The sequence below is a fragment of the Micromys minutus genome (genome assembly GCF_963924665.1).
Source record: "Micromys minutus genome assembly, chromosome: 3".
Classification (NCBI taxonomy): domain Eukaryota; kingdom Metazoa; phylum Chordata; class Mammalia; order Rodentia; family Muridae; genus Micromys; species Micromys minutus.
In genome coordinates this window covers 81,250,850-81,278,605 of record NC_137972.1, presented here as the reverse complement: position 1 = coordinate 81,278,605, position 27,756 = coordinate 81,250,850, and the positions used below count along the sequence as shown (strand labels likewise).

The 27,756-nt window shown below is 42.0% G+C and overlaps 2 protein-coding genes across 2 annotated transcripts in view; both read right to left on the bottom strand.

Moving 5' to 3' along the window:
* The window catches only part of PDE8A (phosphodiesterase 8A), a 112,230-nt gene that overhangs the window by 34,720 nt on the left and 49,754 nt on the right, over nt 1–27,756 (bottom strand). Inside the window, exons 2-5 of the mRNA XM_080915034.1 lie at nt 10,626–10,816; nt 4,109–4,165; nt 3,234–3,288; nt 607–695 (exon numbers count right to left, since the gene is read on the bottom strand). Of these exons, the coding sequence (XP_080771160.1) occupies nt 607–695; nt 3,234–3,288; nt 4,109–4,165; nt 10,626–10,816 (392 nt within the window). The remainder of the gene's footprint in view (nt 1–606; nt 696–3,233; nt 3,289–4,108; nt 4,166–10,625; nt 10,817–27,756) is intronic.
* LOC308419135 (mitochondrial import receptor subunit TOM20 homolog) lies at nt 14,766–15,656 on the bottom strand. The gene has a single exon (XM_080914724.1). It carries the CDS (start codon nt 15,552–15,554, stop codon nt 15,117–15,119), a length of 438 nt encoding a protein of 145 aa, XP_080770850.1. The 5' UTR covers nt 15,555–15,656; the 3' UTR covers nt 14,766–15,116.

Sequence of the window (27,756 nt, the reverse complement as noted above, 5' to 3'; positions counted from 1 at the left end):
ATATCAGTTGCCAGAGAAAAATGTCACTCTAGTGGGTATGGTATATTTAAGTATTTTCCCCTTAGCACACAAAACAGAAAATGCAGGATGTGTGGTTTTGTATCTTACATTTTTCTCATTTACTTCTGCTTTGAGGTCTCAAGTTTAAATGGGAGTCACTGATCAGACATTGAGATTGATTCCAGAAAGTCTGCAGAGAAACACTGGCAGCCCCACTATCTATCTTAAATGAAACAGAACAAAATAACAACAACAACTACTACTATGTCTGTGTAGAGGCAAGAGATCAACATCTGGTGTCTTCCCCAACCGGTCTCCACTTTATTTTTTGAGTCAGAGTCTCTCACTGAACCAGAACTCACTGACTTAGCTAGACCTGCTGGTCAGGAAGCCCCAGGGATCTCTTGTATCTTCAGTTGGGGGGGGGGGGAGGTTTACAGCACCCAGCTTTTCATGTGGATACTGGGGCTCATGCTTGCATGGTAAGCACTTTACTGACAGCCAACTTACACGTACCCTACTTTAGTGCTATCAGCTATGGCCAAAACACCTTTGCTTGCAAGTTTGCCCTGGGGTTTAGCGGTTTTTTTGGTAGGATAGAATTACCTGAGTTTCAGTTGTGACCGCACCTCTCCAAATGCCAACTGGAGCAGCTCATTATAACAGGCCATGACGTTGGGGTTTTCTACATACCTCTATAAACAGAAAGGGGAGCTTTGTAGATAAAGAATTACCTTTGATGTATGCCGCAAAAGAAATTCTAAACAAGCCATTCAATTTGGCTACTGAAATTTTAAAATTACTTTGTAGTCATTAATGTACAACAGAAGATGAGAGATCAAAGTTAAATGTACCAAATTAGCTTTAAAATTAGAAACACTAAGGTGCTCTGGTTATCTCCTTGTCATTTATAAAGCTAGGGTAAATTTATTAACCAAACTTTTGCTGCTAGGATTTTCTGAAATAACAGACAAACTCCCTGTACACAGAAACACATTTATACTTCTGCTTCCGTCTGTGGCTCAAGGGGGGACTCCTACCTACCTGAGTGACGTATTCCACTAACTGCCAAAGCAGCTGACTGGTGATCATTCTCCACAACAAGGTACCAGAAAAGGTGTAGGGTTTGCCCAGTGTCTCTTACTACTGTGGACATTAGGTATTCTATATGGTAACCTTTACATCATGGAAAACATACCACGACAAAGCAGATTGGATCCATTCCACCATCAAATAATGTATTTCATCATGGTACCTTAGAAGTCACTACGTTGTCATGTACCCACAGGTCTCAGGGTGCTTGAAGATACTGCACAACTCCCTTATATAAAATGGCACAGTATTTACATATAAATGATGCTCTCTTCCTATATATATTAATGACCTCTAGAATACTTACATCACCAAACACAAGGTAAATGCCATATAAACAGCTGTAGTACTGTGTTATGTTGGGAGCAATAACAAGAAAGTCTATACACATTCACATGTGGAGTGTTCTTTCCTGGATACTTTGGGTCTATAATAGAGTGGACTGGTACAGAAGTGGCTAACAGGACTCGTGGCTTGAGGTCCAACTATGGTTTCATTCTGACAGAAGACACTCATGAGCAGATTCACTCCTGTTTCTAAAAAGAGTTCTTTGCTTTTGCCTGTACAGTAAATACACAGTAACTCTGACTGAGGGGGAAATGGAGCTCTTGGACCACTGTACCAATCCCAGCCAAATCAACACGGGGCACGGGCTGCTTGGGGAGGTCCCTCTGCTGCCCAGGTGAAGGTATGCGTGTGTGATCTGTGTCTTGTGTGAGTGACAAGCAATGTGGGGTCATGTGGACATGCCAGTTAAAAGCTGTACAGTCCTGATGAAACACTCTTTCTAAGCTTGCCTCCTCACTTATAAATGAGAAGTAATGCTGTTCCGACCTACCACAGACTCCATATGAACAGGAGGAAGCATTCTGCCCCCAAACTGCTATAGGCACGAAAACATTGGGTAGTGGGACTAAAGAGTTGGCTCCATGGTTAAGAGCACTGGCTACTCTTCCAGAGAACCCAATTTCAATTACTAACACCTACATGGTGGCTAACACCCATCTGTAAGTTCCAGGGAATCTGACACCTCCTTTCTGCTCTATTGGTACCAGGTACATACATGGTGCACAAACACATATGCAGGTAAAACAGCCATACACAGAGAAAGAAGTCATTTGAAAAGAAAGCTAGTGCTACCAAAGCAGGGAAGGGGCTAGGACTGAGGCCAGGGGCACAGTAGGGCTGCATGCCTACAGGCCAAGCCCTTCCCAGCCAGAGGTCAGGGATGACTTTCTGTCTAGCTCTCGCCTCCTGAAATGCAGAGCATGGGCCTTCTGTCCATAGCAGCCAGGACTTCAGGGAACACCCAGATGGCTGTCCTCACCTATAGGTGCCTACAACTGGCCAGCCCAGGACAGAAGAGGGTATTTCTGGGTATAGTGCTCATGCTGCTCCACATGGTGAGGTGGAGGCCTTGAGACAGACAACTGTTCTGCCAGTGAGAGCTTGGGATAACTGAGGAAGAGACTGAGCTCTTAGACCACTGTCTACCAATCCCAACCAGATCAATACGGGGCAAAGACAGAAATCATGTCTGTTTATCCACTGCAATAAATAGCCTACCAAGTAACCAAATTTTCCATTGGTAGAAATGGAAACTATTTTTACCCTCAATATGCTGGGATTACAGGTATGTGCCCTGCACCCATCTGTTCTCTCTGCTCCTTTTTATTTTGTGTCTCAGTGCTGGGGACCAAACCCAAGGTCTTTTACATCCTAAGCAAGCACTTGTCCACTCACGATGCCCCAACTCGCACAGCTCATCCACAGTCTGCTGGATAAAACCAACAGACTAAGGTGGACGTAGAGAGTGAGGAGCCAGTGCGTGGGTTGCCCCTTTTCCAGAATCACTGAACTGACTTCATACATCTCAAGCTCACATAAAAGCATTTGCTATAATCTGTAAGTGAGCACGTCAGCGAGGCTCTTTGATTCCTCTGGCAGGCAGTTTTGAGACTAAGGAAGTGAAGTGTTACAGATTAGACTATCAGATTTCAAAGTTAAAACAAACTGTGACACAGAACAGAAATAATTTTTTTTTCTTCAAAATAATTCAAAATTTTCTTGCTGGACACTGAACTGAGATAAAAATTTCTCACACTGAATTACACTTGTACATCTAAAAAGTAGGTACATACCCGTGTGAAGCCAGCAGCAAGGAAGGGCATTAAAGACACCTCTTCTTTGTCCACCCTTCAAAGGAAGATCATAAGAATTAGGTATGGTTCACTAATTTACACAATCTTCAACAGTCACATAACAAGTACTTTCAAGTCAATTAGATATATGGATATGGAATTAAAAATGAATTTCCTGTCTCAATTTAGTATTTAGCCTTTTTTCAGGGTGATTTTATAACCTGTTTAGTGGGGATAGAGCTGGCTTGCTCCTCAGGCTGGCCTCGAACTCCTCGGTTCAAGACACCAATCCTTTCTCCTGAGCCTCCTGAATATTGGACTGCGGGTGCCTGGCGCGGCACCGAGGCATCGTAATACTTAAAATACAAAGCAACTGAACAGTGTTAACAACTGAATGGTGTCCAGGCATATATTTAATATATATAAATCTCTCCTCTTTCACGCCGAGAAGACTGAAGGGCACAGGAGCTGTCTGTCTGTCCTGACTGGAAACCGCCTGTATTTAAGGAGTTTCTCTATGACCTGTATGTACAGTCTCCTCTCCTTGCTTTAAGGTGAGAAGATTCCCTGCATTTGTGTGTCACCCAAATCCTTACAGATACCTAATTAAAGGCCCCACAAAGACACCTCTTCAGAACTTTCACCCTTAAGAGACTGGAATTTTCTTAACTGTCTGTCTGCAATGGCAGTTCAAAGTCAGAAACTAAACCTGAGACTGAACTCCCTGAGGTCAAGCAAAGAAGAAAAATAAAGTGCTATATAGTAATGGAAGCCAAACTTCCAAGGGGCTCTCTGTCACGGGCAAGCCCTTATTTTTGCCATCTGTTGATAACACTGCGTTGATACATAAATTTCAACATTAAAAAAATGTTTACCTGCGTACTACACCAACAATGACTGTGTTTTCTGAGAATTTTGACGATCTGATAGACCTTAAAAAAAAAAAAACCAAAGTTTTAAATAAATATAAAAACAATTCTTAAAAATAAATAAACGTTCAGAGTTTAAACTGTACGGTTACAGTTGGGGGGAGAAGACAAGAAGAGGAAGGTCTCCCTTCACACTGTGGACTCACTGTCTTAGCTACTTGATCTCTCCTGGGGAAAAACTCCTAGTCAGTGCACCACAATAACCATGACAACTATCATGCACAAATAAAACCGCTAAAGAGACACTTTATGCATTAACCCGGGACACTCTCCCTATACTGTACTTACTAGAAAGGGGCCACAATCATTCCTCTCCTCCCATGGAAGGAAGTGCAAGTTTCTCCTGCCCGTGCAGACTGCTGGAGTCAGGACAACCAGGGGTCAGCTTGTTAAAGAATGTAGAATCCTTTTTAAATTTTTTCCCTTAATTTATTTACTTATTTGCTTTACATCCTAATCTCAGCCCCCCCCCTTCCTCCTCTCTTCCCAGACCCCCAGTTTCCCCTCCCTACTCCTCCCATTCTCCTCTAAGAGAGGAAAGGTCCCCCATGGGTACCAACCTACACTGGCACATCAAGCTAGGCACACCCTCTCCCACTGAGGTCAGACAAGGCAGCCCAGCTAAGGGAAAGGGATCTGAAGGCAGGCAACAGAGTCAAAGCCCCACTCCAGGGGAAGTCTTATACAAGAGTGGGAGGAAGGACTGAGGGAACCAGAGGAGTCAAGAACACCACAAGAAGACTTACAGAGTCAACTAACCTGGGCCCATGAGGACTCACAGTGATTGAATCACCAACCAAAGAACATGCATGTACATAGGCCCCTACACATATGTGACAGTGTCTCCATATGGGTCCTCTAACAAGAATGAAGAATTCTAAGGTAAACTGGAGGCAAAATCACATCACCACAAAACCAAGACCAGGAAATACAAAATACTGTTGTCAGTCACAATGAAGAGAGTCGCCACCTGTAATTAAAGGTTAAGATGGTGGTTTGGTGGGGAAGAGTATGAGACACTGCTCCATTGATATCACCCAAGGAGTATGAGGTTTTCCACCCAACCAGAAATATAGCCTTTTAGGAGAAGCAGCTATGTAGACCATGAAGGGGAGGCATGTATGAGACAGAGGAGATGCAAAAGGAAAGGACACTCTGCTGAGGTGTAACACAGCTTTGAACTGGCCTTCCACTGAAGAAGGGGGAGGTATCTAAGAACCACCACTGGAGGAAGAGGAGGAGATCTTGGGTGGGAGTGGTGAAGACTGTCCTAGCTAAGGGAGAATCACACTGACCTCTTCGAGGATGATGTGCTCAGGATGGGACAGAACCAGCCGAGGCTGACCACATGACTTCAGCTCTATTTTTTTAAAAAAGCTGAGCCACTTCTGAATCACAGAGCACAAAAATTATGAGTAGCTACTTCCCAATTTCTTCAAAGATGGTGCATAACACAACTAACTGCTCTAGGTGTCTATGAGGGACGTTGATCCGTACAAACTTTCCTGTGAAAAGCCAGGGAGGGTTTTAAGATTTGCAGGCTTTATGTATCCGTGTGTATTCTGTCCCAGTTAATTACCAGTAAGGGTTAGCTTTAATTGTCAACTCACCTAACCCACAGTAGCCTGGAAAGAGGATTTATCAATAAGAGACTGTCTACACTCCGCTGACCTACAGACTTGTCTGTAGGGGATCATCTTAGTTAAGTGCTGAGCATAAAGCAAGCAAGCAAGCATACACGTATGCACTAATTTTTCTCTGCTTCTGACTGTCAGTGTAATGTATCTGGCTGTTTCAAGTTCCTGTCACCTTGACTTCACCACAGTGATGAATCATAACATGGAATTGTGAGATAAAATGAACCCTTTCTCCACTAAATTACTATTATCAGGGTATTTTATCACAGCAACAGAAATGAAACTAACACAATACCCTACCCTCGGAGCAGAAATATATCACAGAATAGGCAAAACCTTTGATCACCCCTACCTTGGGGCATGCAGACTGAAGTTTCCTGCGGGTCTGAGGTTGCAGGTCACTCTCAGTGAGAGCTGCTTAAGAGAAAAAGCAGCTCCAGGGCCCAGCTAATCTCTCTTATGGACACACAGCTCTCCCCACCTTTTTCCACATTTTTGTGTTTTCTAGTGTTCATTGACCCCCACTAGCTGTCATCTGTCCTTCTTCCCCACAGGAGCCAACCTAAAGGACACTGTAGAACTCTACTGGAAAAGACTTTCCATATAGGTCACTGTAGGGCTTGAGGGCTAGATGTCCAACCCTGGTCTTCCTGTCTGGAGAAGACCAGATTCAGTTTCTGGAGAGAAAAGCCAGGGGAGGGTTACTCAGGCCCAGAAAGGTCATTGGTGCAAAAGACCCTCATTCGTGCAAAGCCAATGCACTCCTGGTCACAAAACCCAGTATTTCAGTGGGGAAATAGTTACGGAAATGTAGTGGCAAGTAAGCAACCATGCAAATAATATATAAGGGAGGAGTTCTGGACAACTCGCTCATCACTGGAGGAAACAAACAAGGGCTCTGTGACAAGAAAGAAACATGATTCTGTTTGTGGGGTGTGTGTAGTCCCAGACCGATGCTGGGAGTCATCCTTTGTTGCTTTCTACCTTATCCACTGACCCTAAAACTCACTGCTTCAGCTTATCTAGACAACCAGCTTGTTCCAGGGTTCCCATCTCTGCCCTCTAAGGCTGAAATTACAGGTGGACCATGCATACTTGGCATTTACATAGGTTCTGGAGATCTTAACTCTGGTTTTCATGCTTGCACAGTAACCTCTGTACCAAGGAGTATTTCTTACCTCTTCTGAGTACACTAAACTTATGCCTTCTAAAATGTTCTGCAGCTTCTCATAAAAGAAATGCAATTCAGAGCTAAGGAGATGACTCAGTTAGCAAAGTGCCTGCCTCAAAAAAAAAAAAAAAATGCATAATGCATATCTAACCTCAGATCCTCAGGCTCATGCAAAAGCCAGGAGTGGCAGTGTATGTCTACACCCCAGTACGCAGGGGAGAAGGGTATGAAGGTCCATGGCCAAGAAGCACTTGCGCATGCACACTATTCTTTCTGTACCATTATGCTGATGCAGCTTTTATACCTCGCCCTGCTTCTTCATCCTGTCACTCACCCTTGAATGGAAGCGACTTTATCCAGGCTGCTGACAGTCAGTCGTTGGCTTCCTTAGCTCGATTCATGGAACCCCAGGTGTCAGAGCCACCTTCCTCTCAGTTCAACTGTGTGTGTGCAGCAGTGTGTGTGCTACAGAGCACACCTGGCCTGCTCTCTCTAGCTCTCAAACCACACCTAGAATCATGGCTCCCTGTACTGTGGCTGCCCACTGTGAAGCACTGTTTTCCCTCTGTCCCTTCTTCCAACATGGTGGGAAACAACGGCTGACCAGCCTGTCTTGAAGGGGCATCAGGACTTGGAGCACATGCCTCCGACAAGCTCACAGAAGCTTTGCCATTCTCTAGGGCTACACCATGTTTCTATGATGAATACAACCTAGCATCCCAGGGACAGCAGACGGCAGAGGGAGAGAATAAAGCTCCGACTCACCACCTTCCCTCATTGGTACTTTGCTGCAGACTGCTGTACGCTGAACACAGTGCACAGACAGCTCCTCATTAGTCTCTACGATGCAGCAGAGACAGTTACAGAGGCTCACTATGCAGCTTAGACTGGACTCAAAATTCTGAATGTCTTCCTCTGCCTCCTACATGGAGGATTGGAGGCATGAGCTACCATGTTCAAAGCATCAATGCCTTAACTACCCAGAGTAGAGCCCAAAGACTGGCTCAGCACACTAGGCCTTTGCATCTGGCTCATCTGCAGCCGAGACCTCCCTTGAGCCACCCTACAGATAGATGTCTGACCAGCAGAGAGCACCGGCAGAGGGGCCTAGGCACCCTGCTGCTCCTCCCTATGCTGCCCTTCCTCCCTCACTATTCAACTCAAATGTCTTCTCTCAAGACCCCCTGTCCTCCCCTAAATCTCTTCTTGTGAACTCACCCATCTGTCTCTGTATGGCTTGATTATGTGCTCTCCAATCTATGTGTTGCCAATGTGACAGTGTCAAGAAGTAGGGCCTTAAGAACCTTGGCCATCCATGCTGCTCTCTGGTGAATGAGATTAAGACCCTTATAAAGGAGATTTCATACAGCCAGAGGATGCAGCCAGACAACTGAACCTACATTAGCCTGGTTTTCTCATGACAACTATGAAAAAAATTTTTGTTCTGTATTGTTGTTAACAGTTGTCTTTATTATTTATGTGCATGCATGTGTGTCTTGTGAGTGTGTGCCATGCATGTATAGGTGACAGTGGAGCCAAGAGAAAGATTGGGATTCCCTAACCCTATCCCTCAGCTAAAGTTACATGTACCTTTAATCCCAGCACTTAGGAGGCAGAGGAAGGCATATCTCTGTGAGTTCAAGACCATCTTGGTCTGCAAACTGAGTTCCAGGACAGCCAGGACTACATAGTGAGACCTTTTCTCTTGGGTGGAGGTGAGGAGAGCTATGCGGGCAGTTGTGAACCACCTGACTTGTGTTTGGAGACTTGGAGCCAGATCTTCTGGAAGTGCAACAGGTGCCTTTAGCCATGGAGCCATCTTTCCAGCTGCCTAATTTCTATTCTTTATCAATTGTCTAGTATTAAGCTTTATGTTATAGTTACAGGAAACAAAAATATTCTATCTATGAATTACTTTTCTTGTGCTATGACCAATTACCTGATAAGAACAACTTCAGGGAAGTGGTTCGTTTGTATTGAGAGTTGGTTCAGAAGCTACAGTCCACCACAACGGGGAAGGCCTGTGGCAGGAGCACTCACAGCTGTGGCAAAGGGAGGTCACATCTTGCAAATCAGGAAACAGGGAATTCTGGAGCTCAGTGGCTCTTCCTTTCCCTTTTTACTCTAGGACTCCAACCCAAGGCAAGGGACCAGCCACACTCAAGAGTGTGTCTCACCTTCTCAACTGAGCCTCTTTAGAAATGCCAGAGACATTCACAAAGGCATGCTGTCAGCATGCCTTAATTAGGTCAGGCAGACTGAAACTTAACACCATAGTCTACTAGTAGAGCATCAGTCCTGGGCAGGCTGCATGCTTTGTTCATCCACATGCTACAGCACTCATAGCGCCCAAGCCAAGACTTACACCTCAAGGCTCTTAAACAGGATTTGAAAATGCAACCAACAAAAGTATTTGGTCTTCAAGAAGGTACTGCTCAGGAGAGCAAGTAGTTCCAAACACCCAGTAAAGAGCTGCAGATGAATGATAATTTGGAAAGGCTAGCCACTTCATAAGCTGGTACTGTGTAAGTACCCAAGACAGAGGGTAAGGAAGAACAGAGCTCTGTCAGGCTAAGGTCCCATGAGCTTCGAAGGTCAGTTGAGAAATGAGATTCTGGAAAAACTTCTTGATGAAACAGTTCATTCTAGGAAGGTGCCTTTACAAAGATGGTCTTAAGAGAGATAAACGAGATAGAGGTTGAAACCAAGATGGAGCTGGCATGAAAAACCGTCAGGACCTGCTCTTACCTCTAGGAAACTCACTAGGGGTGACACAAATCCCCACAAACAACAACAAAACCAAGACTCTTGGACAGGGCCTATCAGGAAAAGAATATGATCAGGGACCATATTTTTAAAGGTCTGTTTTTCACTGGCCAGTCAAGCCCACTGTGTACTGTTCAGTTCTGGAGGTTACCCAAGAGCTACCAGTTAGGAAGAGCATCAGTTTTTAGAGGGCTTGTCATACAATCATGAGGACCCAAGTTTGAATCCCCACTATCCAAGCATAAACACCTGGCGTGGCAGCATGCATTCACAGGCCCAGGACTTGGGGAACGTGGAAAGAGGCAGATCCCTCAGAACTTACTGGCCTGCCAACCTAGCTGAAAAGATGAGACTCAGGGCCAGTGAGAGACCCTGTCTCAATTTTTAAAAAAGTGGCAAATGCAAGAAGACACCTATGTTGACCTCTGGCTTCTATGTGTATACTATGTACTTTCACATCAGCACACCCCCCCCATGAGCACACACATATATACGACACAAGAATATCCTTTTAAAATAGTCTAGAAAATTATAATCATTCCTTTTTAAAGACATATTCAAGTGGTAGTTTGGATTAAATAAATGTAGGGTTTCATCTTAACCCTAAGTGTTGTCATTTATATTTTCTTACTTTTTTTTTTATTGCTGTTGTTTTGATTTTTTTGTAAAGTTGGGGAGCAGGCCCAGGGTTTTGTGCATGCAAGACAACTTCTTGCTGTTTTAAATAAAGCAAGACAATTAAGAAATAAGTAGTCCTAGAAACAACAAGGTTATAATGCCTTGCTTATTTTGCATACAAGGAAAGGGAGACTGAGTTTAGCAGTGTGTTTACAGGCGGCATCTCCGTTCAGAAGGACCCATGGGCTCCATCCCTGGACTGCTGGCTTACCTGCACAGTGCTTCTGCATCCATCTGTCGGGGATTTCTGTGGTCTATGATGATGATGTCATGGAGTTTGTCCTGGAAACAGGTAAGGACAGCCCGCACCTCCTTGGTGACTGTGCACTTAAACCCGGCTTTTTCACACGCTCTGTAGAATCCACTACACTGGCTATCTTCTTTGGTAAACACCAAAAGTACCTGCATGAGAAGAGCACAAACACATTTTTTAAAAAGATTTATTTATTCATTTAATATATATGAGCACACTGTAGCTGTCTTCAGACACACTAGAATAGGGGTGAGCCACCATGTGGTTGCTGGGAATTGAACTCAGGACCTCTGGAAGAGCAGTCCATTCTCTTAACCACTGAGCCATCTCTCCAGCCCACAAACACATTTTTAAAAATCTTTTTGTAACCGTCATTTTTTAAAGAAACCACAGAAAATTCTTAAATGTTTAGAATACAAGATATGAACATAACATCTATAAATGCAAATTCTTTTCTTACATATAACTCAGGGACATTAGCATTCATTGATGAGTCAATGCTAAAGAGAAAGTCAGATCCCTTAGCAGACGTAAGCAACTATGTGTGCACTTAGAACAGTAAGTGCTCTTAACCACTAAGCCATCTCTCCAGTCCCCTGATGCTAGCATGGCCATATAAGACCTTGTTCCCAAAACAACAAACTTGGTGTAATGGAAGAGTCTATGTTTTAAATTTTCATTTTGAAAAAATTCAAACTTACAGAACATTTGTGAATGACAATGCCTTAAATAGTCTTCCTCTAGATTAATCAGCCTTTGGCCTTTTGTCACTTTGGTTTTCCTTCGTCTCAATGAATACACACATGTGAGTGTATGTGCAATTATATACTTCCCCCTTTATTGCAACCTTGAATTTTAACTTCAATGTGTACTGCTAAGGAAAGGTTTCTAACATTGTTTCCAAGTCCAAGAAATTTAACTATGACCTAGTGCTAGTATCTAAATAGAAAAACAAATTATCTTAAATGTATCATTTTAAATACCCTCCTTATTAAAGGAAATTGAAATGTGATCATAGCAGGGTAATACCTGAAGTTGGTCTTGATGAAATCTCATCGGGCCAAATTGCACATCAGTCACTGATACCTGTAAGAAAGAGACTCAAATTACTCCCTCTCTATTTAGTGTTACAGACAAAAGTAAAATATCTACTCTAAAATGTACACAAATATTGGATAAGTAAGAGGAACTGCAACCACACTTGAGAACTCCCAGAAGAAATAGAAACAGGAAATCAGAATGAAGATGTATCTGACCTCAGGGTGGCTGTCTCATGGCCCAGTAGAACTTCAAGACAATTACTCATCCTTCCTCAGCCACAGTTTCTCATTTGTAACAAAGATCAAGTAAGATTATAATACAAGAGTAGATATTAAATAAACACTGATAGTCCCTATAGACCAACCCCACCTTTTCCTGGAGGATAATGAAATCTTACATCCGAAATGGCACATGAATAATGCAATCTAGTAGTCAGAACAATGGATGTCAGTCAAAGAAGCTTCTCTGAGAAAGAGTTGACTCTTGCAGAGGAGCCTAACAGCCTTGGTTAATCCATTCTTCCCATGGGAGAGGCTGACATTAAACACCAGACACTAAATACACAGCACTGGGCCTGGGAAGACAGTTCAGTTAGCAAAGGGCTTGGTGGAAGAGAATGAGGACCTGAGAGCATCACCAACTACATAAACATCTAGATGTGTCTGTGATACCGGCACCGGAGATGGAGACAGGCAAATCCTGGGGCTCACTGGCCAGCCAGTTCAGCTAAGTCAATGTGCTCTAGGTTCATTGAGAACTACTGCTTCAAAAAAGAAAGGTGGAGGACTGTGAGATAGGTCTGCGGGTGGTGGCACTTGCCATGCAAGCCTGACAAACTGAATTTGATCGCTGACCCCAAGTAAAGGTGAAGAGAACTCTAGTATCACAGGGTGTCCTCTCATTTCTACAGATATGACGTATGATGGTATCTGTCTCCCACAAACAGGATATTTTCTAAGTTGTAGGTTGTGAAAAAATAGGAAAGGAAAAAGAAATTATATCTAATATCTGTCTTTTGGTAGATTGCTACAACTTTAAGAGTCTAAATGGCCGGGCATTGGTAGCACATGCCTTTACTCTCAGCACTTGGAGGCAGAGGCCACACTGGTCTACAGAGTGAGTTATAGGACAGCCAGGGTTACACAGATAAACCCTATCTCAAAAAACAAAGGAAAAACAAAAGCAAGCACAGGGTGGCGGTGGTGGATATTACTCATTATGCACATGGGAAACAGGTACTTAGTCCTTTACTTAAGGCTACAAGTCTAGGATGTGGCATGTTTGCCATTAACCATTCTGTTTAACTCCAGACCCCAAGATGCAAACTCAGAGACACTGGAAGGTTTGTGTAGTCTGTTTTCCACAAAGAAACCTAAGAGTGGAGAAGTTGGGGCTGAAACACACATACACACATACACACACACACAGTACAAGTCTTCTAGAATATATATATATATATATATATATATATATATGTATATATATATATATATATATATATGTATATATATATATATATATATATATCCCCACCGTAAGCCCCTGGGTGATGCTGTAATTACATATTTAGAACAACCACCCAAGAACTAGATACTTCCTATAAAGTATCTCCTGCCAGTTATTCCTCTGAAGCCATAAACCAAGTAAGTGCACATTGAATATATAAGAAAACATGCTTCCATGTCATTTTAACCATGAGAAGTCAACTGTCCTAACTGGTTTTATGTCCATTTTATATAAGCCTGGTCATTTGGGAAGAGACTCTTGGTTGAGAAAATGCGTCCTGTCCTGTAGGTAGCAACTCTGAACTACTGATTGATATGAGGAGGCCCAGCCCATTGTGGGTGGTGCCATCCTGGCCTGGTGGTTCTTGGTGCTCTAAGAAAGCAAGCTAAGGAGCTGGAGAGATGGCTCCGAGGTTAAGAGGCTTAAGAGGTCCTGTGTTCAAATCCCAGTAACTACATGGTGGCGCACAATCATCTGTAATGGGATCTGATGACTTCTTCTGGTGTGTCTGAAATATATATATATAACAAATATCTGAAATATATATATATATATATATATATATATATATATATATAGGAAGCAAGCAGGCTAAGCAAGCCATAAGCAGTGCTCTTCCATGCCTTCTGCATCAGCCCCTGTCCCAACTTCCCCAAATGACAAACTTATAAGCTGTAAAGTAAAATAAGCCCTTTCCTCCCCAAGCTACTTTTGGTCATGGTCTATCACAGTGGTAGAAACATAACTAGGACACCAATATTCACTAATTATGAACCACCGATTAAGTTCCTGATTTGCCTTGTGATAATTTTGTTTCTTAAAAGGAATTTAAGGAATGAAGATCACGATTTCAAACCTAAGACTGAAGAATGGAGAGCCTTTGGAAAAGTGAAAGGTAAGGAGCCTGGGCCTTGTCACTGCAGGGTACCACAGCAACAACCTGCACAAATGAATGCTGAAGCCAGGATTGTTTTTTTAAGAGAATATGGTCCAGGACAGCCTAAGTGACAGACTAGGAGAAGATGACAGTGTGAGAAACAGCAGGAAACTTTCTACCTAAGCAATACTGCTCTGGCCAAATGTGTTAGGATAATTCTTTTTTTTTTTTTTTTTTTTTTTTTACGATGCTTACAGGTTTTAATTAAGAAATACTAAGTCAGGCAAACATGCAATTCAGAATATAAACAAGTGCAAAGCCTGGTTATTCTGAAGTAGTCATCAGCTGGAGATGGACCTGAACTCAGAGCCACGGAACCCATGCTGAGAAGGGCACCCCAGAGATGAGCAGACTGATCCTCAGTCTACGTAGCCCTCCAGGTGAAGGTGCACACAGGTCTAAGATTAGGAATACGTGCCCAGAGCACACGGAACCATGACGTAGACGAAAGCTTTTAAGGGGACAGAATTGTTAATAGACAACACACCGCACATGTTCAAAAGTAAACAAGACACGGTCTCTCTAAGGTTTTAATGCTCAGTTTTCACAAACACAAGTTTCTACCCAATTTTACAATGTACAATAAAATGTTCTGGTCTTTAAAATGTGCATTATCCAACGATTCCTCATAGTCTTTTCCAATCTTTCAAAATCACCCGGAGTTTCTACCTAAGTAATACTCTACTGTATTTACACTTGAATTGCATGTCTTAAGAACAAACGAAATCCATGATATTTTGGTTAACTCAGTGTATTTATAAAATGAAAAGCTCTATCAAAATACTTTTCACTGGAAAAATAAATAGAACAGACAATGGATCTACCAAAGTTCACATTCCCTTTGGCAGACGTCAGTGTGGGACAGTTCATGACAAGTACAATTTGCCCTTATCTCCCCAGAGCTGATCAGCTTCCAAGCTAACTGTTAAATTATTTTACTGAGATTCATCATGTCGGTGTCTGGCTCATTCCACATCATCTTCAGCCAAGCTCTGAGCACTTACAATTCTCTGACTAATGGTTGGAAGCTTGGTCAGAAGCATCTGGAACACTGGTGGTGGAAGAGTCTGCTGTAACACTTGCAGGAGCTGCAGAGGCTGCCCACACACAGCAATTGCATTTGTCAGGTGGCCCACACCCTTCTCGTAGTCACCTTGTGCCGATAACTCTTCACCAAGCTGTATCTCTTCGAGGAAGAATTTCTGAACAGCATCAGCATCTTTTAAATCAGGTAGCTTGGAAAGACCAGCTTTCTCCTTAGCAAGCTTCTGTTTCTTTCTTCGTTCCCGAAGCCTGTTCTTGAAGTTGGGGTCACTCCGCCTTTTGCGGTCGAAGTAGATGCAGTACCCGATGAAGAGGGCACCGCACACGCCCGCGGCGATGGCGCTGTTCCGGCCCACCATTTTCGCTCCACTGAGGCGTGTGCCGGGCCGCGGCAGCCCGCCTGGCAGCGGTGAGCTCCGACCGATCGGAGCACACCGGCCGCTCGCTGCCGCCAGTCTGCAGTCCAGTCAGAAAAGGCCGAGTGCCAGGATAATTCTTATCCTGTGTGGTTAGTGTCAATTTCTCTCTTAGTGGCCGTGTACTGGCTGGCTTTGTGTCAACCTGACACAAGCTGAAGTTATCACAGAGAAAGAAGCCTCCCTTGAGGAAATGCCTCCATGAGATCCAGCTGTAAGGCATTTTCTCAACTAGTGATCAAGGGGGGAGGGCAGCCCATTGTGGGTGGTGCCATCCCTGGGCTGGTAGACCTGGGTTCTATAAGAAAGCAGGCTGAGCAAGCCAAGGGAAGCAAGCCAGTAAGTAATATTCCTCCATGGCCTCTGCATCAGCTCCTGCTTCCTGACCTGCTTGAGTTCCAGTCCTGACTTTCTTTGGTGATGAACAGCATGTGGAAGTGTAAGCTGAATAAACCCTTTCCTCCCCAACTTGCTTCTTGGTCATGATGTTTGTGCAGGAACAGAAACTCTAAGTCAGACAGCCTGCCAGACCTAGCTCCATGGCAGGCAGCGTGCACAGGTTTCCGGACCAATCTGAATATAAATGTCAGGAAAGAGTGTGGTCATACAGGCCTCTTCCCTCCAAATCTCAGAAACTGGTGTTCCCATCACAACTGTTGCTTATGATCACTGACTTCTGACCAACCAGGTAGCAGTAAAAGTGGTGTTATGGGCAATTTTTTACCTCTACACATTTACATCAAGAGTCACGGGGGCTGAAGAAATGGCTCAGCAGTCTTGCAGAGGACATGGGTCTGGTTCCCAGCACCCACCTCAGGCAGCTCACAACTGCCTGTGACTCCAGCTCCAGGGGTTCCGTGCCCCTGGCCTCCATGGGCACCCGCGCCTACACAATTTTTAAAAAAATCAAGTATCACAGTAGATCTCAAATTATCAAACTAACTTTATATTTTAAGGAACTAAAATGATAATACACTACCAATGCTTTCAGGAGAAAGGAAATAATAAAGATTAGTGTAGGGATAAAGTGAAATAGAGAACCGACGATAGAAGAAACCAATAAAGCCAAATGTGATTATTAGGAAAAAACACATTGACAATCCTTTAGTTAGACAGACAAAGGGAAAAGAGATAAACTACTAAATCACAGATGAAGGTGGAGATATCACTTCAAATTATCGGCAACAAAAACGATTATAGAAATACAATGAACAATTATGCACCTTTACTTAATTATGGATAACCTGGATCTAATAGATACATTTTTTAAAAACACAAAACCTACTGAGATTAAATCACATTGATACAGAATCTACATAGACAAAAATCCTAGGATTGATGGCTTCATGGATGAATTATACCATTTAAAGAACTAATACCAATCTTCTTCAAAGTTTCCCAAACAACTGAAGAGATGGAAACACTTCCCAAGTCATTCTATAAATGTAGTATTACCCTGACACCCCAACTAGACAGAGATACAAGAAAGCTATACACCAGTATCCCTTAGGAACTGGATAAAAAAAATCCGCAACAAAATTTTGGTTTCTTTAAAAACACAGAAATGTTAGCAGCAATGTGTTTTCATTTTAATCCCAGGTGTGGGATATGGGGTTGCCTTAAATTGTCCACAGCAGCTGACTATAATTTGCCTCACACTCTAGCGGGAGTGTGATCTCACCAGCTGCAGATAGTTTCTGCAAATGTACAAGCTCTGAAATTCTGGGGACTCTTGAGAGGGTTATACAAATGCTAGAGCCCCAGGAGGGGTGCAGCGGTGCCAGTTGCTGCTGTTGCTACTGATGATGGTGGTGCTGTTACGGCTGCTGGTGGTGGTGGTGATGTTGGCTGCTGGTTGCTGTTGTCGTGGTTTGTCAAAGCAGTCATGTGCAAAGAGATGAGAAGACATTGAATATCCTGACAACAAAGATCAAACTTGCCCCCAAGGATCTCAATGCCCCAATCAGCAAAGTAGTCTAATGATATCGACACCCCCTTTTCCCTCTAGCCTTCTTTCTCTCCTACCTAGTGTTGGGGTGTTGGAAAGGTGGAATAGGGATGGAGAAAGGTGATAGAAAAGGAACCCATAAAAATTACATAGTTATACCTGGGCCGGGGACTCAGTGGGTAGAATGGTAGCAGCACAGAGCACGTGGACCTGAGTTTGATACTGAGCAGCCTCCTTAACAAACACAAAAAGCCAACATTGCAGAGGCAACAGCAGATGAATCCCTGGTGCTCACTGGTCTAGACAAACTGATGAGCTCTAGGCCAGAGACAGGTCCTATCTCATAAGGCAAGATGTTACCACACAAGAGAGTGACCTGAGTTTGAGCCTCAGAACCCACATAAAGGTGGAAGGGAAAAGTGAGGTCTGCTGAACTGCTCTATGTAGTTCTTAGACAGACACACGCCTGCCTCCACCCATGTGCTCATACACACGAACAAACAGCATATAAAGAGTATAACAAAACCCAACCAAACAAAACCCCAAGTTGGACAGCTCCTGAAGAAAAACAATGAAATTGACCTCTTCATGACAAAAATGGTTAACTATAAGAAGGAAGACCAAAATGTGGAAGCCTCAGTCCTTCTTAGAAAAAGAAAAAAATCGTGTATTTATCATATATTATTATATAACAAATTTTGTAAGCTATAATAATATTTTATAAAATAAATTTTAAAAAAGAATATATATACGTGTGTGTGTGTGTGTGTGTGTGTGTGTGTGTGTGTGTGTGTGTGTGATTAACTAGGAGTAGAAGAGAACTACCTAGCTATAATGAACCCACAGCAAGCTCACCCAGCAGGAAAAAAGGAAACAGTTCCTCTATAAAGTTAGGAACAAGGAGAGAAGCCTGCTTCTCTCCACTTTTTCAAAACAATTAGGCAAGGAAAATAAATGAGCCATTCAAAATAGAAAAGGAGTAATGTTAGCTTTACTCATGGAAGATACAACCTTAAATAAGAAATCCCAAGGATCCCACAAGCAAGTTGCTAGGACTAGTAAATGAATTCAGCAGCATACAAGTTATAAAAATTAAATACATCACTGAACTTAGTAACCTGAAAGGAATGTGGAAAGGACACACTTGATAGGGTGGTGAAAAAAATACTCAGCTGGGGAGCTGCTCAGTTGGCAAATGCTTTCTATATCATGAATGAGGGCCTCAGCTTGGATCTGTGACACAGACTGTCCAGCAAGTAGTGTGCGTTGATAACCCAAATACTGGGTGGGGACAGGGAGACAAGTGGATCCTAGGGACTCGCCTGCCAAGCAATTTAACTGAAATAGTAAGCTCCAAGTTCTGGGAGACAGCATCTTTTAAAAAAGTAGAAAGACTGGGTGTGGTGACACACACCTCTAATCAATCCCTCTGTACATGGTGAGTTCCAGGCCAGCCCGACCTATACAGTATAATGAGGAGGGAAAGTAGGAAAGAGGAGGAGGAGGAAGAAGGGGAGGAGGAAAAGAAGAAGGGTGACAGAGGCAGCACCAACTGAGACCTCCATCGTTAACACAGACGGACAGATAGACAGACAGAAGAGAGACAGACACACAAAGAGAGAGAGCATGCATACATGGCCACATATACACCAAAAACTTCTCGCTACATGGGAACTCATGTTTATAGAATAAAAGACAACATTACTAAGATGCCAGCGCTACCTAAAGCAAACTACACAGTCATCAGAGTCCTTATTAAAACCCCAATGATTTTCCTTTCTTTTCTTTTTGGCAGAAAGAGAAATGTACATTCTAGAACTCATATGGAAACTTAGGGGATCGCCAACAGCCAAAACAATCTTGCAAATGAAGGAATGACCTGCAAGACTGACTGACATTTCCTAATTTCAAAACTTAATACAAAATTACAGTAATCAAAGTCACGTGCTGCTGGTTTAGACAGACACTGACAAGATCAGTGAGGCTAAAGAGAGATTTAGCATATATCTTCAAATAACTTTTAACAAAGATGCCAAGACAGCTGAATAGGAAAAAGACAGACACCATGACCAAGGCAACTCTTATACAAACAACATTTAACTGAGGCTGACTTACAGGTTCAGAGGTTCAGTCTATTATCATCAAGGTAGGAAGCATCCAGGTAGGCATGGTGCGGGAGGAGCTGAGAGTTCTACATCTTCATCTGAAGGCTGCTAGCTACTGGCTTCCAGGCAGCTAGGGTGATGGTCTTAAAGTCCACACCCACAGTGACACACCTACTCCAACAGAGCCACACCCTCTAGCAGTGCCACTCCCTGGGCCGAGCATATATAAACCAGCACAACAGTCTTTTCAACAAATGATGATGGGAAAACTGGACACTCAGACATAAATAACGAAGTTGGTGCTTGCCTAATGCCATGGACAAACATTAACAAAGCTAAGGACCTAAGAGTAAGATAATAAAATGTAAAACTCATAGAAGAAAACAGATTTAAAGCAATCAATATTGAATTTTGCAACAATTTCTTCAATATGACATTAGTGAAATAGGCAGCAGCATGGAAAATGTTGTGCAATAAAAGACAATATTAACAGAGTAAAAAGGCAACTCATGTAAGGAAAGAAAATATTTACCAATCATTTGGTAAGATTTTTGAGACCCTAAGCATAAGAAATGCAACAATTCAACCACCAACCCTGATTAAAATGCCCTCTTCTAACCTAAGGGGCACCAAACATGTATACACGTGGGCAAAACACATAAAATAAAGTCAATAACGTTAATGAAAGCTTTCTTTTAAAAGGGTAAAGGACTCGCATGGGCATTTCTCAAAGAAGACGTAAAAATAAAAAAATGTATGCAAAGATGTTCAACATTACCAATTATCTTTTGAAAAGAATATAACATTTTACTAGTATAATATTTCAGTGAATTTCATTGGTACATCAGCAAGATGGCTTAGTAGGCAAGATCTATAGTATGCAATGCTGTATGACCCATAATCACAAATCACATCACACAGACACACATTTATGTATTAGTCATTTCTGAATGAATAAGAAAAAAACACACTGGAGAGAGACCCTTCCAATGTAATTAATGTGATAAGGCGTTTTTACAACCCAGTTCTCCAAATACTTAACACACAAGATAGAAATCCTAGGAATACAAGATTGATATATCATTTGCATTTTCATGAGAACAAGTCATACTGCAAAGGAACTCATAATTGTAGTCAGTGTGGTAAGATTTTACACTTTATTGGTTTTTTATACAAGACTAAAACGTTCAGTGTATAATCAATCCTAAACTCTTTGCTTATCACAGTAGTCTTTGAGAACATAAGGAATCATACTGAAGGCAATCTAAGACTGTAAAGGATTTGGTAAGACCTATAGCCAAAACACATATAGTTACAGAAGATTATTTTCACAAGAAAAGTATGGGTCAACAATCTTTTCAAGCTGTAGGATGTGATGTCCTCTGTAATTTTTTTTTTGCACATTAATCACAGTTATCTTCAATTACATAAATTTTCTCAACCAAGGTTCAAACTTTATGTATATGTATTGGTGCCTTTTCTGTTGCTGTTATAAAACACAGTGTCTAAAGCATTTAAATTGCCTTATGGTTTCAGAAGGGTATGGGATCACCATAAAAGTGGCAAGACAAGTGTCACAAATTCCATTTAGATGTTGCCATTTTTATGTAGTTGGCTTGGATGTCAGTAATTAGTCAAGGGTACATTTTAACTCTTGATTCTCATTGTCAGTCTAATGAATGCCAGTTAAAAAAATAAAAGATACACCCCATTGTGTCCTGTTTTGTCAACACGTTTTAACAGTGTTAATGTTAAAATGCTTGATAGAAGAAAATATAACAAACATGAAATACTTCATATGTATCCAAAATAGCATTGTCATGTATGTCATGTATCTGGTAGAGATGTATTAAAATAAAATACTCAGCAATCAAGTGTATATCACACAGCACATCTAGATTGTTATAGATATGTACTCATTTGATGTTTCCTGCTTCCTCAGATTCTCAGTAATTTTGTACTTCAACTTGAACTATGGCATCACAGGGAATTATTAGATAATGCAAAAGAAATGAGATATATTTTTAATAAAGCATTTCTTGTGAGTGTCTGTGTGTATTTGTGTGTGTGTGTGTGTGTGTGTGTGTGCGTGTGAGATTTGTAATTATGGGTCATACAGCATTGCATACCAATTACTTTTAAAATATAAATTTTAAAAAGAGAGATGTCTTCGTGGTTACAAACACTTCCTGCTCTTCCAGAAAACCTAGGTTGTATACCCAGAATCCACATGATGGCTCACAATTCCAAGGACTCCAATACCCTTGGGCCTCTGCAGACTTACATGTGGTGCACATACATATGTGAAAGCAAACACTCATACATAACAAAGAAATAAATCTTAAAATCGACTTAAGATATGGACACTAAAAGTACAAGATATCACCTCGCTCTTATTAATATGGCAACTTTTATAAAGCAGAAACTAAGTGTCCACGAGGGTGTAGAGAATATGGAAAACTTGAGCACTGTTGGTGGAAAACCAAAATGGCCCAGCGACAGTGAAAAATAGTATAGCAATTCCACAAAAATTAAAAATAGGACTATCATATGATCTATCTAATCCACTTCTGGTTTATGCTCAGAAGAATTGAAAGCAGTAATTCAAGCAGACAACTATACACTCAAGCTTACAGCAGAATCAATCAGCATAGCTGAGACAGGGAAGCAATCTAAATATCCATCAGTTGAATGGACAAGCAAATAAAAGCACATAAATACAGCAGAGTATTTAAGCTTATCAAGAAAAGAAATCCTGACATGCTTTAGCATGGACGAGCCTTGGGGATAGATATTACAGTGAAATGCAGTCAGGAAAGGACTTATCTAAAAGCTTAAAAACAGTCATCAAGTAAACCTCTGTTGTTATTCTGCAACCACAGTAGAGTGAACCAGACACTAAGAAGGAAGGCTTAGGAATTAGGAATGCAGCTCAGTGAGAGAACACAGGCCTGGGCTCAATACTGTTTCCAAAAGGAATGTACAAAAGCACAGTCTAAGAGCAGCAACATCCCCACCCCTAGAACAGCTGTGCTGTTTTGGAAGGTACCTATGTTCACCACTGTGGCAGCCACGCATTTGCTTTGTGTTTGAAATCGAATCTTCTTAGACTGTTCTCGCCAGCCTGGAACTCTCCATGTAGCCCAAAGTAGCCTCAAACTCACAACCTGAATGTGTCAGACTCCAGACTGTTGGGATCCCAGATGTGTGCCAAAGCTTTCTTACTGTTTTGTTTTTGTTTTTGTTTTTTTTTTTTTATTGTTACTGTTTCTTTTGAGATTTCTTTTACTGGAGCTAGAGAGGTGGTTCAGGAGTTAAAAGTACTTACTGCTTGTACTGGGGCCCCTGGTTTGGTTCCCAGAACCCATGTGGTAGCTTTCCTGCTCGAGGGATCCAGTGCTCCTCTTCTGACCTCCATGGGCACAGCAAACACATGGTACACAGACACACACAGACACACACACACACACACACACACAATATAAATGTTTTAATTAAAAATATATTCCTTTTACTATATATTTATATGCGTGTGCAGGCACACAGGTGACTATGCAGATCAGAAGAGGACATCAGACACTCTGGAGCTGCAATTACAGGTGGCTGTAAGCTGTACAACATGTGGTGTGGGTGCTGGAAACCAAATTTGGGTCTTCCGTGATAGTAAGTACTCCTAACTACTGAGCCATCACTCCAATACCCATACCATAAACATCTAAAATATTGATTTACACTATTCCTAAATCAGAAGGAAGTGGGAAAATATGCATATAGAGATTACTTGAAAAATCATGTAGTAAAATTTATAGGAAACTGTGAGATTACATTCAGAGGCAATAATCACACTTAAATAGAGCTAGCTTGGTACAGTTGGGGCACACGTATAATCCTAATACTTGGGAGGCTGAGATGGGAGGGTTGAGTTTGAGGCCAACCTGATCTTCACAGAGACATTCACTCCCATATAAATATGTGTATGTGTATAATGAAAAAAAGAATTAAATAAACAAGCATGTTGAGCTGTTAGATCTTTAGGGCAGCAAGATGGGTCTGGGGTAAAGGCACTTAACATTGGTGTAAAGTAATACTGTGTTTATGTAAACATTATGCAAAATGCTTATGTTTATGTAAATAAGTTTATTGAACCTGAGTTCAGCCCCTGGGAACACGGTGAAAGGAGAGAACCAACTCCCAAAAGTTGTTCTCTGACCTCCCATCTGTATGCTGTGCTGTGCATGTGCTTACACACAGTAAATGACTAATTTTTTTTTTAAGAAAAAGCTGCTGAGTGTGGTGGTACACACCTTTATTCTAGTGCTGGGGAAGCAGAGGCAGGCAGATCTTTACGAGTTTGAAGCCAACTATGTCTACATCGCTAGTTCCAGGCCAGCTGGAGCTATACAGTAAAGCCTTGTCTCAAAAAATTTTTTTAAAAAATGTAAAAAGTTAAAGAATTTGGCTTCCTTGATACTTTAGGCTCTGGGTTCAATCTTCAGCATTCCAAAGAAGAAAAGAGGAGAGGAGAGAGGAGGGAAGAAAAAAAGAGGGGAGGGGAGGGAAAGGAGTAAAGGAGAGAAGGGATAGGAAGAGGAGAGGGAAAGGGGGGTGGAGGGAGATGGTAGGCAGACTGGTTTTAAAAATTATAAGAAAATCAAAGTTATTAATTAAAAAATGTTTAAGTGCTAATGATTAGAGAACATGCATAAGTAAAACACACAGCTGGACCTGAGGACATGCCTATAATCCTAGCACCTAGGGGCCTAGGAGGCTGAGGTAGGATTCAGAGTTCAAGCCAGATCAGCCTATTTAGTGAGATCCTCTCTCACAAAATAAAATAATTTACAGTGTCAAGTCAAGCTAAGCACCAGGCAGATAACTGAGTGCATGGCCTACTCCAGAAGGTCAGTAGCAATGAGGAGTTTGAGGCCCATTTGCTCACAAGCAAGTTCAGGAAAACCAGGGCTATATAGGGAAACCTTGTCTTGTTTCCAAAGGGGGGGGGGAAAGAGGGGGGCAATGAAAAGTTGGTGAGAGGCTGGAGAAGATGGCTCAAGGTTTACAGTGCTTACTTCTCTTGTGGAAGACCTAGATTTGGTTCCTAGCACATTGTGGCTCACAACTGTCTCTAATTCCAGTTTCAGAGGATCTGACACCATCTTCCTGCCTCCGACATAAATGTAGTGCACAAGCTCACACAGACACATGTACATAAACATACATTTTAAAAATACATATCTTTGAAAAAGTTGGCGCGATAACATTTAGGAAAAAAGCCATAACTAGATGGTCTCAACTTATAAAACTAACCCATCTACTAGAGTAATTTGAAAAATAAAGAAAATGATAAGTTCATTCTTTAAAAGATTTAAGACCAAATTTCAGACACTGTAAAGTTCTAGCAGTATCATTGTAAAAGGTCCATGTTTCAGCAAATCTATTTGACCACTGAACATTTTATTTACTTATGACAAGACTACATTTAGCCTTACATCCTGTCTACAGGGAATATCCGGATCTTAGGACCTCTGTCCAGCCAGACAATCAGACAACTACTCACCCCTGAGCCCACCTCCTTCCCTACCATTACCATCTAGCAAAAAAAAAAAAAAAAAAAAAAAAAAAAAATCACCCCTGCCAGGAAATCTGATGACGTTACTCAGTGATTAGATGTAAGCAACAAGTCCTCAGAGTAAACACCTTCCTGTCTGCTCCAGAAAAAGGAAGGACCACTGGGCTTCCTGTATCCATCCTTTCCTCATGCCTCAAAACCAAAAATTGACTAGTACTTCAGGTCGCAGCCCCCTTCCTTAATCTAAGTTTTAAATTGTCATTTATAATAATGAAATCGTCATTTTCCAAATCAATTTTAGTAACATAGCTTTCATTTTATCTTTCAGCTTTAAATGTGGCTGACATTTTTAGGTTGTTTTTTAGATAAAAAGAAACAACGGTATGTTCTAGAGTTGTATCCTGCTGGGCGTGGTGGCACATGCCTTTAATCACAGTAGCAGTGAGGCAGAGGGACGCAAATATCTGAGTCCAAGGTCAGCCTGGTCTACAGAGCAAGTTCCAGGACAGCCTGGGCTACACAGAGAGACCCTGTCTCTAAAACCACTAACAATAACTGAGAGCTGCATCCTAATTCCTGATATTACTCTGACCCAAACGATAAACAAGCCGGTGTGCTGGTGACAGACGCCCCTTTGACTCCAACAGCACTTGGGAGGCAGAGGCAGGTGGATCTCTAAGTTCAAGGCCAGTCTGGTCTTTAGGGTGAGTTCCATGACAGGCAGGACTACACAGAGAAACCCTGTCTTGAAAAACCAAAATATCTTGTGGGGAAAGAGTTTAGTTCACCTTGCAGTTTGCAGTTCAGCAGGAGCTCAAGGCAGGAACTGAAGCAGAGATTATAGAGGGATACTACTTACTGGCTTGCTCTCCAATGCTAACTCAGCTTACTTTATCATACAACCCAGGGCCATCTGCTCAGGGGTAGAACCGCCCAGTGGGCTGGTCCCTCCCACAGAACCATCAGTCAAGAAACAGATTTGCCTTCAGGCCAGTGTCACAGAGGCATTTCCTCTTCTCAGATACAGACTGCCTAGTTTGTGTCAAGTTGGCGAAGTATCAAGTGCATGCCTGTCACCTGAAGCGTTCAGGATGTAGGAGGATGAAGAATTCAAAACCAGCCTTGATTACACAGTAAGTATGAGGTCAGCCTGGGCTACATAGGTCTGAAACAACAAAACAAAAATCGGATTTTTGACTTTAGTCTTTTAGATTTTAAATATTTTTTATTGATTAAGACTTATTGTTTTTAGCAGGAGCAGGGGCTGTCTCTGACTCTGTTGCCTGCCTTTGGATCCCTTTCCCCTAACTGGGCTGCCTTGTCTAGCCTCAATAGGAGAAGATGTGCCTAGACCTACTGAAACTTGATATGCCAAAGTGGATTGATAGCCATAAGCCCTCCCTGTAGATTGTCCTGAAGCTGTTGTATTTTAACGTTAATTCCACTTCCCCAAGAAGGGCTGCCTAGTCATATGACTCCAACTGAACCTTCCCATTTTAATTAGTACTGATTTTTAATTTTTAATATTTACTGCAACACCTCCCCTTCTGAGGAGATGGGTGTGGAGGGGAAAGGAAGGGTCTCAGCAGAGGGAGGGGAAGCTGTGATCAGGATGTAAATTAATTAATTTACTTATTCATTAAAAAGGATTTGTTTTTAAAGATTGTACAATTTGGGGCAGCAAGATGGCTGCATGAGTTAAATGTATACCCCGAAGGCTTGTGACCTGAGCTTACTCCTCAGGACCAGGGAAAGGCAGAAATAGAACCAAATGTACAAATTTGTCCTTTGACCTCCACACGGATGCCACGACACATGAACAAGTACATACAGTTAAAATGTAAGAATATGTGGTGGCACAGGCCTTTAACCCGGCACTGGGGAGGCAACAGGCAGATCTCGGTAAGTTCCAAGACAGCCATGGCCACGTAAAGAGGCTGTTTCTAAATACATACATACATACATACATACATACATACATACATGCATACATACATACATGCATAAACAAACACACTCACATACACTCACACACACATATTGTAACACTAGAGTGTCAGAAAACAAGGACATATCCTAACAATTTAAAATCTTTTTTAACAAATATGACTAAATAGAAATGACAAAGACTGGGCTAAAGAGATATCTCAGCAGTTTAAGAGCCCTGGCTTCTTGTCCAGAGGTCCTAAGTTCAATTCCCAGCAACCACATGGTGGCTCACAACCATCTGTAATGGGATCTGATGCCCTCTTCTGTCTGATCCTCCCTTCTGTCATTGAGGCATAAATGCAAATAAAGTATGCATATACATATATAAATAAAACTCTTTTAAATGACAAATATTTGTTCTGATCAGCCATATCAGACTTTTTGATTATTTGACTTAATATTGGTTACATGTGACATTATAAGACAAAGTTACTCTGTTATTAGTTGAGGTAAAAAGGGAAAGCTACTGGATAGGGTATGGCACACTCCTGTAACCCCAACACTTGGGAGGCTTCAGGAGGATTGCCTAAAGTC

What these genes read in the sequence shown, in the direction of transcription:
- LOC308419135 (XM_080914724.1), bottom strand. Translation starts at nt 15,554, where the DNA reads ATGGTGGGCCGGAACAGCGCCATCGCCGCGGGCGTGTGCGGTGCCCTC.